The 14,212-nt window shown below is 32.6% G+C and overlaps 2 protein-coding genes across 3 annotated transcripts in view; one reads left to right on the top strand and one right to left on the bottom strand.

Annotated features, from left to right (window-relative positions):
• The window catches only part of LOC123552425 (uncharacterized), a 270,191-nt gene that overhangs the window by 88,792 nt on the left and 167,187 nt on the right, over positions 1-14,212 (bottom strand). The window lies entirely within an intron of this gene.
• Positions 2,183-13,157, top strand: LOC128556516 (uncharacterized). Of its 2 annotated transcripts, XM_053541932.1 has the most exons (7): positions 2,183-2,347; positions 6,652-6,947; positions 7,614-7,832; positions 9,614-9,907; positions 10,327-10,872; positions 11,537-11,749; positions 12,602-13,157. In XM_053541932.1, the coding sequence occupies exons 2-7, from the start codon at positions 6,659-6,661 to the stop codon at positions 12,862-12,864; spliced, it is 1,824 nt and encodes a 607-aa protein (XP_053397907.1). In that variant the 5' UTR covers positions 2,183-2,347; positions 6,652-6,658; the 3' UTR covers positions 12,865-13,157. The 2 variants fall into 2 exon arrangements, with proteins under 2 accessions (XP_053397907.1, XP_053397908.1); XM_053541933.1 differs by lacking the exon at positions 11,537-11,749.

Genomic DNA, 14,212 nt, shown 5'->3' with positions numbered 1-14,212 from the left:
TTTTAAAAATTTGAATCCCTTAAATTTGGGGGGAAAAAACCCCCTTTTGGGGGTTTTGGTATAAGTTCCCTCCAAATCTTTAACCAAGGTTTCTTTTGCTTTTTGGGCCCTTTTTTCCTGTTCCCATTCATAAATAGGTTTTGTCTTTTAAATTTTTCCCTTTTAAAAACAAAATGAATTTAAAGTTTATTTATTTTCCCCTTAAATTTTTGTCAAACCCGGGGACTACAATTTTTGTTTATTGTGAAGTTAAAATGTTACCCAAAACAAAAAATCAAAATAGCAAGGAGAGAGTTTCAAAAAAGTTTGGGTTTTAATCAATCCTTTATGATGTAATTATGTAACGTTTCTGTTGTAAAATATATGAAAAAATATTGTTTAAAAAAAAAGGGGATGCACGTTCTTGCTTCTTTTTTACGAAAAGACTGAATCAACCCAGGGCTGCTTTTTTCTATCGTTTTATTGACTCTATTAACCTTTTTTATGTTTAAAGATTAAAAGTTAATGATTTTAGTTAAGGGAAAATTTTGGGGGGGATTATTGTCATAAAATTTCTTATATTATGAAAAAAATAAATATTTAAATTGTAAAAGCACAAAAACAGAAGAAATTCCGTTTTTTTTCAATAGCCTTTTTAGATCCCTTTTTTTTATTCTACCCAAAAAACGTTTTTTTGTAGTTAATATTGTTTCTAGTTTGATACATTTTTTTGTTTTAAAAAAGGGTTTTAGGTTAATTTGGATATTGGTATTCAATTTACGGTTTTGGGCCCTTTTTTTAAAAATTAAAGGATTGGGCAAAAATTTCCAAAAAAAATACATTTGTAAAAAATTTTTGTGTGCTAAATTTTGGGTTTCAGCAGTTTCCTGAGGTTTTTTCTTACTAAAACGGTTTTAGCAGAGGTTTTAAAAATTTAAATGTACTTTATTTTGTTACGTTTTGGGGTATACTCTAGTAAATTAATTTAAGGGGCCCAAAAAACCAATACTTTTGACGAAGGTTTTTTAAATGGGGAAAAACAAAGATAAAAAATTTGTTTTTACATTTCGTGGCTTCTTTGTTAAAATTTTTGTCAAAAAAGAAATTTTCCCTTTTTAATTGCAAAATAGTGTTACAAAACCCCCAAAACAAGAAAAATTTTGTTTTTTCTAATTAAATTTCATTTTTTTTAAAAACCCATATTTAAAACTTTTTAAAAATATAATTTGTTAAAAACAGTTCCAGTTAAAAATTTTTCTTTTGTGCTTTTTTTTTGGGAGAAAATTTAAAAAAAAATACCTTAAAACCTTTTCAAAAAATTTGTTTCTTTTTTTCAAAGATGTTAAAAATTGGTGTGGGCCCGGGGAAAATTAAAAATTTGTTTTTCCCCCGGAAAATCGGTTTTTGGGTTTATTTTTAAAAAAAATGAACTTTTTTTTTTGTTAAAAAACAAAGAAATTTTAAAAAGGGTTTTTGAGTATTTTTTTAATGCTGGGTTGTTTTCAAGTTTATCGGCGATAGATACGTTTTGAAAATTTTTTTCTAGATAAAACTGGGTTTTTTTATACCGGGCCCCTAATTTTTTATCCGAAAGTTGGGTAGCCCCGTTTTGATTTTTGGGGGAAAAAACAATTTTTTTGGGGGTTCAAAAATTGGGGGGGAAAATTTTCAAAAAGGGTTTCCAATTAAGGTATTTAAATTTTTTTTTTGGAGAACAAGTTTAAAACCTAGGATTATTTTAAAATTTTAAAAAAAACAGGGTTACCCTTGGAAAAAAAAGGGAAAAACTAATTTTATTAAAAATTTTTTCTAACCCCCTTTTGGGGTGGCAAACAGGGCCCGGGTAACTGGGAAAGTTGAAAAAAAGGGTTTTCAAAATAATTTTATTAATTTTGATTTTTCGGTTTTTTAAAAACATTTGGTAGAAAATTTGGGGTTTTTTTGGGGTATTTTCGAGCATTTAAATTTCCCAAATTTTCCTTTTTTCGTCATCAGTTTACGCGACCGGGAGAGCACAAAATTCAGGTCTTGTAAACAGAAAACTAGATATTAGAGATGTATTTAGATGGTTTGTAACGATAGACATACAGTGGTGTTAATGTTGCAATATCTTTATTTCAGGTGTGTGGTTACAGACTTTTGTGTGAGGTTTTGAAAGTTAGGTAGGCGACTCTAAGCCGAGAAGCTCAGAAAACTGTTTACTGCCTCCTTTCGTTTTCAGAAAACAACATTACTGTTCAATATGGAATCAATGTCATGCAGGTTACCAATGGAAATTTAATCATTTATTTTGGAGAAATGTTTAAGACATCAAGAAATATTTAAAACACACGTTCTCAGAGAATTAAACAGATACTTGGAAACACAGGTAAAATATTACTTGTATGATTAAAATTCGGCTAACATCCATTTTGTGGGTGTCAAACATGGCGGTATCTCGATATAACAGTTCAAAAACATATTAATTGATCAAAGGCATTTTCGTCATAAAAACGTTTATATGAGATAAAGTAGTGTGCAGTGTTTATTTGATATTGACTAGGCTTGCCACGAACCTTCAAGATTTCTTGAAAGATACAGATAAACTAATAGAAAACAAAGAAAAATATCGAAGTACAGTTTTAAGGTGAAGGTCTAATGATTTAATAGCAGCTATATATATTAACTTAACACGTGTCGTAGTACATGCGTTCATATATATACTTTTTTTATAAAGGATGTTTGGTATGATTATTAATCATTCGTTTAGTTATTATGGCAGTATTAACCGACGTATACAACACTGCAGTGTGTATGCAGCGATGTCGTAAGTAATGTCGTAAAGTACGTGTCAAAAAGACATATACACTTGTTCATAATTTATGACTGAATTGAAATATTTAGCCCGATATAGGTCGAAATGCTGCAATTGCTATATTAAAATCATCTTTCAAGTTTGCTTTAAATTTGAATAGTCGATTATTATCAGAAAATGATGTTAAATAGAATCTACGCGTTTTTACTAAATTAAGATAAAGTTTTATCATACATTGTAATGCGATATTTACAAAACCTAAGTAATAATATCTTAACTTGTAAATTCATAAGCCTTTGAAGAGTCGACATCAAAGTACTAATATGAAACCACAATCTTACCTCTATTTGTTATTCTCAAGTGCAAAGATATATTTGAAACAAAAGGCTCATTTTACTCGGGTAAATGCGTCTGATTCCTGTTTAAAGAATGTGTAGATAACAATGTACAGGCCCATTTCCAGGGTATGAAGGGTACCCCACACCCTTCCCAGTCGACTGAGAGGTGACATATAAGTTAAGACCCAAAAATTCCACCATTTCATACATGTATTCAAAAAATGTCCTGTCCCCTATTACAGGACAGGGTACCATATCCCATACCTGACCCACAAAGGTTGATCCGCATGTGCAGTTCTGTCAAAATAATGTCTCAAATAAAGTCGTTATATGCCTCTAAATAACTTGTACATACAAATCTTAGATGGCTTAATTCAAAATAAAAAATAGCTTGTATTCATATATACAAACCCGCAGGCTCTGAAATAATGGAAGTTACAGTGATCTGCACTCTGAAAATAAACCTCGGACTTTAAATACTTCATAAGTAACTATTATTTTTTTAGACATTTCACAGCTTCTTTAATCAATGCATAGCAATTAGAATATAGTTTTCCACTGTGAGAAAAGGGATACACATGTATGCGAAAGCGGCTTAAGAACAAAAGTACATTTATACATTTATTAGACCTTAAATCTACTCGCCCACAGTTGAGGTGAACTTTTTCAGCATGTCCATTTGGCATAACATGTATATATGACACTGAAAAGATTAAGTGAGTGTATCTAAGTGTTAGGTATTCGTAAAAAGGCAAGAAGAATGATTTTACAGAAACAAATTTTCGCCTAAAATGTGTTAACGAGACGCTTTAATAAAAGTACACTCCATAGATTAACTATGTAACATTACACTTTGCGCGCATACAATACTATCATGTATTCAAGTTAACTAGCATACCTCCGCAAAGCATATCGATTTAACTGTGCTTGGTTTTGCTTTTGTTTTCGGAAAATGAATCAATTTTTGCAAACTTCGAAGAGTTTCTTCCTTTTTTAATTGAGGTAGCTTATATAACATGCTTACATGAACCTACATGTACATGGATAGTTAGCCTCATCATCCTGAATATTCCATTTTCATTCCTATTCTGCACTAGTTACTTTCTTACATTCTTTAACCAATTATAATGCTGTATTTGGTTTAACTTGACGTAAATATTAGCTGTTATACATGTAACTATTAGGATGATAGATTTATAAAAGAAAGTGAGGCCACTACATAGACCTTCACGACTGTACATACAGTAAATTTGTTTGACAAACTCACATTCACTATACACAACTATGTTGTTGCAGTGGCACTTAATTGGTTCCATGAAGTGTACACTATCATGAAAACCAAGTGTCATTATGGTTCATCTCCAGAAAACAGGATTAAGCAATTCCATGAACACAATTAATGTCTCTTCCCAAGCATGGCCCCTCGTTATCAAATGGTTCTATGAACATACTAGACACACCGGGAAGTTGGGATGTTTTTAAGCTGTCTGTTTCCTTGTGGAACTAGAATTTTGTCTAGCTCCATTTACTGACTTACAGCTTAATACCTTTGTTTTATAACATGACAATATTTAGTTCCAAAAGTGTAAAGTATGTTAAAACATTTTGTGCACTGACTGGTATCCGATTAAGCAGTGCCATAAATTAAGGCTCACTTCATGCTAATGCCTGCAAACGCAGAGACTGTATCACAGTTAGATAATACATGAAAGAACATAATGCCCAACGATACATACATCCAGCACTTCATATGCACTCACGAGAATACTGATCATGGTATGACTTTGTTTGCCGCAGATGCATTAAAGCAAAACCACATAGGAATAATGTTACGTGCAACAGACGCTGAGACACAATGGTGTTGTCTACAGTAAATCAATTTGCTGGTTGTTACTTGTAGCTGCATTTGGCCATTTAAAACAATTCTGAAACAACTGACTCATTCTGTAGCAAGCTGTCATTTTGGGTTAAAAAATGGAAAAGTGCAAATGATATGTGAATTAGTAAATGAAACCAGAAAATATATTTTCTTAAATAAATAGACACTTTGAAAACACTTTTGATGTTCACTTGCATAGAGCATTGTATCAAGCAGACGGAATTTGGAAGCAGGCATTTAAAGCAAACACTGACATCGTTATCCTGCCGAGAATGGACAAGATAGCTGGCACTTGGTTTCAATTATGTTACATGATTCGTAAAACTGCTTACAGTTGCAAGAAATTCATCAAATTAAATACAGGAAATACATTCACATGCAGATATTAATGTACTGAAGCAAATGTACTCTGTATGCAGTCGTACGTTCGTGTTAGAGATACCTATCGCTGTTTTGATTTAAAAGGATAATAAAAATCGTACATTTAGTACACGTCCCATTTTTTGTTATAAAAGCATTAGGGTGATGGAATGCTTCAGCTTGAAGTCATTAATTGTTTTGAAAAAAAAAACATGAAAAAATATGTTTTATATTATATGCTTATAAGATATTGTAATACAGGAAAAACACAAAAAATAATCCCTTAAGGAGCCTCTCTTTTGAACTTTAAAATATATGTGAGAATAAAAAGTGTACGGGACAGGAATACATACTATTTTTTGAAACACACTATGCAGTATATGTTTTTATAATATACCCTTAATGAACCTCAAAATGTAACGAATGTTTAAATAAAGTTTTGACATCATTAAATACTAAAATGCATTAAAATGAGTTTTGTTTACTTATGATCTTAATACATAAAAATAAATTCACTTTATAAACGATTTTTTTCTGAAACAATGTCCCCCCTTTTAGAGCCTCATCTAATTCATTTGTTTGTGTCTTATATATGAAATGTGTATAAAACGCAACTGGATAAATATAGTGTCAAGAATAATTACTGATTAAGGTCATAAATAAACTTTTTGGAAAACGCTTTACAATATATAATTAAAATAACAAAAAATATAGGTCCCCTGTTGGGGCCTCATTTTAGGTAATAACGCCGCGTGTCTCCTACTTTCTTTTGATTTAGCCTACTTCAAAATAGTTATATACAAAGTTTCGTATTTTCTTCACAAAAGGAAATATCTTTTCCCAATAACCCGCCGCTAAGTCCTATCAGATAGTTTAAACTTTATTTCGACTATTACGCTTCAAGTTATAGTTAAAAGCTGCAGATAAGCCGACGCACAATTTGAAAATTAAAAATGAAATGGCCTATTTGGCATAAACTATTTTGGACAGTTGGGCTATTACACAGAGCCTAAAATAAATATGTTTGTTAAGGATAACCTTAACCTCCGCAAAGAGACAAAATTTATTGCACTTTCCTTCTTGTTAAATTGTTTTTAAAATGACAATACAAGTTTATGAACGTTCTTTACATTGCTAAGATAACTATTTTTTCGAGACTTCTAAACAAATAGTACTTTAGTATTTTACAGAATATCATAACGCTATGCAAATTTCGCTACAATTGTCATATAACTGTTCATTTGTTCCTTAGTGATCGCGTTTTCATTATACCACAACCATTATATCAATTTTGCTTGCAGAACAGAAATGTCTGAAGAAAAATTAAATGACTTAACAGGAGCGTTGTCCTTGGCAACAGATGCTATCCCAATGTCACCAAGGCAATCACCTGAAAGTAGTAGACAGTCTGTGATACCGGGACAAAATGATCAGATACATGATGAGCGGACAAACACAGGAACAGAGGTGCAGCCAACGGAATCCTTAGAAAATATACCTGACCCACCAACTGATTGGAACTTTAATATTTTACTAAACAACATAGGAGAGAGTCTATCAGCTGAAGATCTAAGCAAAATGAAGTGTCTTTTTGAAGGTATTAAACAAACCAAGAACAGCAATTACACTGATTTAGTTAACAATTACTTAAGACCACTCCTGGACGTTTTATAAAGTTAAAACTTGTCTTTTTGTTTTGACACACAATGCTTCTCATATTTAATGTAGGCATCAGTAAAAGTTTGCTATATAGGTCTTCATATAGACTGAATTATGATCTTCGGCAGATTTGATATTGACTAGATAATGTTGTCATTTTCAAGTGAAAAACATATCCTAGGAAAGAATTGAATATGCGAAGTATTCAGTTTGGAAATTGTATGAAATTCTGTACAATTGTTATTTAAACGTTTCAAAACAGGCGTCCGTCACGTCTATAGACTGGAAACTATTATAAACAAGTTTGTTGAAATTGAAGATTAAACAGCATATGAAGATTATCTGAAATAATCTGCACATGATGAAACATTCTGTATAAAACACATACACTTTCAATTCCAAAAGATAAAAGGTAAGGGTAGATTTCCCGGAAGCACAGAGCACCCCAAACACAGCCATAGAGCCATTAAAGTTATTCTTAAATATACAGTCGTGCAAATATTTGCAACAAATAAAAACAATAAATTAATTTTTTGCTAATGTTACCTGTACATTGTACATATTTCTCCATGTAAGCATTAAAACATATTTTCATTTCCTTCAGGTGAGGGTGGAATAGGCAAAAGCGTCCTTGAAAAAATTAAATTACCACAAGACCTTTTTCGAGTATTACGAACACGTGGTTACATCAGTCGTGACAACCTCTTGTATCTTCAAGGGATCCTTTACTTGGCAGGGAGGAGAGATCTTATTGAAGATGCATTGGACTATTCTAAAACAGTTGGAAACGTTTTGCATTTGTATGCGCCATCATATCAACCAGGTATTTTTTGTAATTCTTATCTCGACAATATGAAATTTTCAGCTAGTAGAGCTATTGCTATCACACTTTCATTGGGGAGCGGTGGTCTAGTGGTTACGGTGTCGGCCGCTCAATCTGGGAGTCGTGGGTTCGAGCCCTATTGAGGTCACGATCACGTCTTCTCATATGACACCAGTACTGGTTTTTTCCAGGAAGCGGACTTGAGAGTGGTTCAAATAAGCTTAAAGCTTTCATCACAATCGAGCTAAAATAAATTTGTATGAACTAAACTTTCATTGGCTCCGGCATCCGCGTAAAGAAGTTTTTCATGTAAGCAGGTTCTCTTAAACTACTTGGCCTTATGTTTTCAAACATTCAAAACATGTATTCGGCAATTTGAGATAGATGATCTAACAGGACAAATTACATGAGTCTAGCTTTTATTTGGGCAATTTCAAGCCTCTTTTTAATGTAGGATTTCAGATTAAAGTTTTTCATGAAAGCAAGTGTCTCACACATGCATTTGGCATCATGAGATGACCCATCGCGCAAGTAACTTATCTCTAGCATTTATTTTATTAAAATTACGGCCTAAGAATATTCGGTTTTAAAGTTTTGCATGTAAGCAGGTTTCTCAAAACTACTGAGTCAAATACATTCAGACTTCACACATGACTTCGGCTTCATGAGATGACATTGTGTGGCAACACGTGTAACTGTAACTTTTATTTTATATTTATATTATGCCCCTTTGTAACATAGATTTTTATTGTACGGTTTGGCATATACGCATGCTTCTCCTAATGTTTTCAGATTCTCCATACGTCTTGGCATCTTGGGATGACCTCACATAGCAAGTTTTATTACTCTGGCTTACAACTTAGCAAAACGTTGCCCATTTTTCAGCTAAGAAAATTTGCTAACGTTTTTGAATGTAAACTAGTATTAGGTGGATGGTCTTCAAATAGCCGAGCGCGCTGTCATTAGACAGCTCTTGTTACAGTTTGCATTTTAAAATTGTCAAATTTCGTAAAGGGACAAATGTACTAATCAATCGAAGCCATCTTTTCAAGATCTGCTCTAGATTTATTCTCCCAAATATATGCCTTACTTGTCATTAACTGATACTTGAATAATTAGAGATTAGTATACATGGCCGGTATGCCTTAAGGCAATATTGGCATACTAGGAGAGATATTGGTCCAGTATGCCAATATCGCCCTAAGGCACACCAGCCCTGTTTTACAAACTATTTATTGCAAATGTTCCACTCTACTGTTAAAGTGAAAACAAAATTAAAATAATTTAATGTTGCACAGCGTCATTGGATGTTCATTAAATATGCGGGAACGTCACCGTTGTCTGATGACACTGACGTCATTTCCTTTCCAACATTTGTTGTAAATTCTTGCGTTCTAGGGCCGTAGTTTCTTGTGTCAGCATTAGTCAATCGCGATAGAAGAGGAAGCTAGCGAAATTATGTTAATTTACCATCCTTTCTTTTGTAAAATAAATGTTAGTTTGTATAAACTTAACATCCTGTTAGTGGAAGTATAAAATCTGTATGTTTTGCGAAACCGGAAGTGTGCCTGATATCGCCGGAAGTGTGCCAGATATCGATATCAGGCACACCAGCACAAACGAAAACTAATATCGATCTCACGCTGCTCATATACGTTTGAATTCAGTACAAGTAACTATTTTCAGTAACATGCAATAATGAAACATATTGTCTTTATATACCTGTGGTATGCTATACATGTATCATATATATTTTCGTTTTTTCCGGGTTTTTTTTTCAGAAAATGGTTACAGATTCGTAAAATTCCATGTTGCTGGTAGAAACTTCAGAAATTATTCAAGGAAAGATGTAGAGCTTCTGCGCTGTAGAGTACAGAAGCTGCTCTTTGTGCCAGAGAAATTTGTCATTATAAGTGGAATTGAACCATCCTCAAGCTTAGTTATTACATTCATGATACCCGAGATGTATGTAGAAATACTGCAAGTTTTACTAGTGGAAGGTGACGACCTTATGGATCTACAGGAGAATGGAGTCGATATTGTTGAAATAGATGGAAAAGTTTACAATATCAAAGGTTCGGAAACAGTAATTATATTTACAAACAGTTAGAAAACATAATGATGGGTTTTCTCAAATGGGCATAAAGCATATTTTCTCAGTAGTAGAATTAACATACTAAGTAGATAAAACGTCGTACCGAAAATAAATTGAACGAATAAAAACGTGCCTTGTGTCATCATTAAGCTTGATCCGACTGATAAGAATATAAGTTGCAACTTTTTGTTTGCCTCTTTTGCATATATAATTATGCTTTCTAGAACACCATTCATCACTTCAGTTTTCTTACGATAAAGACAAATGTCTGCTATATACTTGTTTATTGATTATAACTGACCTGTCTCGAATACATTGCAGGGGTTGGAGCATAACTTTCATAATTATTGCCCATAGCAAAATATAGATTTATAAAAAAACAAACTTTTTATTCAAAAGGTACAAGCGAGAGTGTCTGTGTGGAAACGGACCAAAAAATCAAGTTGTTAAATGTTTACGAGCAACTTCAACAGACCAAAGTACGCCTTGACAGTAGTGAAATGGCATGCATTGACCTTTCGCGTCAGATCAATTACCTTCAGTCCAACCTAGACACAGCGGAAGAGAAACTACGCAAAGTTGAGACAGAATTGGACTCTCTAAAAAAAGTAGTTTCAATGTCAAGAGATGAAACTCAACCCGCGTCCCTAAAAGAACTTACCAGTCTGAAAGAATTTACTGAAGCTTTACATCAAATTAATATAGAAACGGTCGACAAAAAAGCAATTCAAAGGTTGATTAATGCCTCTGTAAATATAGTATCTACAAGAATGAGGGAAGGTCACAGGATACAGGAACAAAGTTTACTGCTCGATTTGCAGAACATGCAGTCACAACTTATCCCCCTGATGTTTGAGCTTGAACAACACAGATTTTTAACGGATTTGAGCCACATCGATAAATCTGTGCTCGTCGGATTGCAGTTGCTGTTACAATCTCTCAAAGGTACATTTATCGATTTAAATTAACATTTTCAGCATACATACATACATTTATCGATTTAATTTTTTTTTTTTACCATACATACATGCATACATAGTTTTTATTATGTAACCCATTTTTTTAATTTATAGTTATTTCACTATAAGGACTAAATATACAACAATCATGTAAACATAATCCTGCGATAACGCAATTGTTAGATGCTTTTGCCTTTATTCGTGGTAACTGCACCAGAGGGATTAGGTGTATAAGTGTCGTTCTTCTATTCATTTTAACGGATTTGATTCCGAAATGACTAAGATGTATGAAAATGCATTGGTAATAAGACGAGATATGTCTTGACACGTTTATATTTAACTATAACTTCTAAATGTTTGCATATTTTCTTTGCTGTGTTAATAGCAGTTAACGCCGAGACTGATAACAACATACGTTTTAGAGTTTGTCACAAACTATGACAAGTACAGCGGGAGAAATGAGTCAGAATGAAATTAAATTCACATAAACTAAAAAAGCTTTGAACAAAACGTTAGTTTTACATTATTAACTTGTTTTTTTATGATTTACTTTATGCAAAATTATAAACGAATAAGGTTGATATCAACTCCACAATGAAATGACATCTTATTATAAAATTTAATTTTTGTTCCCATGTGTTGTCATTTAGCGCCAACACAGATTTCCCTGACACCGCATGGACTACAGATGTTGAAAAAGATCAGCAGTAAACTCCGCTATAAAGAAAAAGAAAAGCTTAGACAGAAATATCAATGGACTCCAGATGGCAAAATTGAGAAATCCATGGCAGAAGACCCAAACCTATTTCTTGCATGTCTCTACCATAAGGAAATAGAAAGAACAAGATTATATATCCATTGCCGTAAGTGTGAATTCATTGGCATATATTAATTAAATAGAAAGCAGAATGTTTAAATATTTCCTGTAATTAAAAGAAGAAATCATAGTAAGGGAAGATGCTAGAATTTGACCGGTACTGTTTATCAATTCAAATGTTCTTAAAATCTTCTACACATAATATTCAATAATTATCATAATATGTTTTCAATAGGTTCGGGCCAGTCGAGCAGTAATGACATTTTATTAGTGTTAAAATTTTTCCCATTATTAAAAAGTCTTAACAATTCAAATATATAATTTTCACTTGATTAAATGAGTGAAAACTATTTGTCACGAAATATTAACATATTAACTTTTCATAACAATATAGTCAAATATCAGAATTTGTAAGATACCACAGGAAAACGACGTCGTTTCTGTTAGTGTTATTGGTTTCTGTAAGGATAATGGAATTCGTTCGTTTATATAATGTCATTATCTAAGAAAACAATATGTGTTTTTGTTCATTTTCATCCTATGATAAGGTATTACTGCATTTTTTAAAGAAACTTAAAATTTAGAAAATAACTAACAGCACATCTTTCTGAAACTAAACAGTTTAATTTATATCTGGATAAATACCTCTTTAAATTGGGGTAAACTGTGAAATGAAATCACTGAAACAGATAAAGTGATAAGAATTTCCAATTTTTCTTGAATACAATCATGATGGTAAACTATGATATAAGAAAAAGATCACTTGGTCTGAGACTTAGGGCAAATAGATATTCTACATGCCGTGTTTTCTTGTAAACAGAAATTAGAAAATCGTTGCTTACGACAAAATTGTCAATAGGGTATACTTTCCATTTTTTGGATGAAATTTCATTTTCAGAAAGCTTTGTAGCAGAGTGCCTGACCGAAGTTGGCAGAGAAGACTTGAAAAAGTTTCTGGAGCCCAAACCGCAACCAAACCCACCGAATCCACCGAGCCCACGCTACTTTACCGAGGCAAGACAAAAGGCAGATCCTTCACAAGGTCAGAATAGCCAACAGCATCAAAAGCAGCAACAGGCACAAAGGCAAGAGCCACCACAGTTTCAGCCACAACATCAAGATCAATCTGTTCTTATCACAAGAATGGCACAACAAATATAAGAGATGTACAACACCTTGCAGACAAAACAGAATATGTACGCATCAAAATTTGATGACTGGAAAACCCCGAGCTTTCCGTTTTCACCACAAGCGTTTCAAAATACACAGCGAATTTAAAATGTCATTGGTCGTTTTTATTCTCGCTATTTTTAGATATTGTTCGAATATTCAGATTTTCAGATAGCTGTTTCTTGTTAGAACATTGACCTAGAATTATCTAACGTAAAGGAAGTTATCGCTTGGTAGAATTGAATAATGCATCTTATCACACAAGTAAAAAAATATAAATTGGCTCCAGTGACTTGTTGCTTGTAATTACTACTGAAGTGTACACAGAATTAAAGTGATTTCCATCCTATACAAACAATGTTAAAGTATTCAATATTTTCCAATTTCATTTTGATATGCGTGGCCGGCCAACCTAGTTCCCTTTCTTTAGGGTGAAACATATTATTGATGTTTATTGTAAAGATTATGTCCTACGAATTATATATTTAGCGTAACACTTCTGTCACCGTAAATATGCTATTATAGGTTTATTAAGGTTTAATAGTATGTCATGAAAACACAGAACTATTTGGTAAATAAACAACATCTTTACCAAGAATCTACCTGTCCATTACGTGCGTGCTTTCTAGTAGGATTGGACACATTAAATATTCTCAAAAAGTTGTCTGCCTTACAAAAGGAATGCCATTTGTAAAGAAATAAAAAAAAACAACTACTGAAAACTACGTTTTACCTAGTTATGTGAAGTTTCAACACTTTGACATCATTGCAAATGCATCAAACCGAGATATGTAACAGGTTTTTTTTTAAAACCTTGAGTTTTTAAAGGCGGTGAACTGTCCTAAAGTGTTGCACATTTATGCAGTTCTTTTCTAGGTATTTCAATGACATTTTATAAGAAATATACTTTTCTGTTTTTCAAAATCTTAAGGCAATATCTTTTTCAAAATGTTAAGAACTTGGCTGAATACAAAAAAGATTTCACACAAGTGTTACCCTACATTTTGTCGAAATGTAAAGAGAAGGGAGACCACTACTTCTAACAAAGGGATTTTAGCAACGTTTTAGTTACCTTCCCTTTAGTGGTGATAGTTCAGAAATATACAAAAAAATGAATATTAAGAACTTCTCCCTACGATTGAAAGTTTAATATAATGATTTGTTCTGCAATAATGAAATACTTGCGAGGTAATCCATCATCTGTAGAATTTTTTTGTTTGTCTGCTGCTGTATTTATGAAAATTGACAATCATGTCCAACAACTTTCTATGTTACTAAATGAAAGCAAAGTTTCACTGCCAAATGTGTTCGTTACGAACATGTCTTTTCCACAAAAGAA

Source organism: Mercenaria mercenaria, chromosome 4 (assembly GCF_021730395.1).
Source record: "Mercenaria mercenaria strain notata chromosome 4, MADL_Memer_1, whole genome shotgun sequence".
In the NCBI taxonomy this organism is placed as follows: Eukaryota; Metazoa; Mollusca; class Bivalvia; order Venerida; family Veneridae; genus Mercenaria; species Mercenaria mercenaria.
This window is presented reverse-complemented; position numbering and strand designations above follow the sequence as displayed.

Coding starts and splice junctions, on each gene's coding strand:
- LOC128556516 (XM_053541932.1), top strand. CDS start 6,659: ATGTCTGAAGAAAAATTAAATGACTTAACAGGAGCGTTGTCCTTGGCA. Junction 6,948..7,613: donor AATGAAGTGTCTTTTTGAAG/GTATTAAACAAA, acceptor CATTTCCTTCAG/GTGAGGGTGGAATAGGCAAA. Junction 7,833..9,613: donor TGCGCCATCATATCAACCAG/GTATTTTTTGTA, acceptor TTTTTTTTTCAG/AAAATGGTTACAGATTCGTA.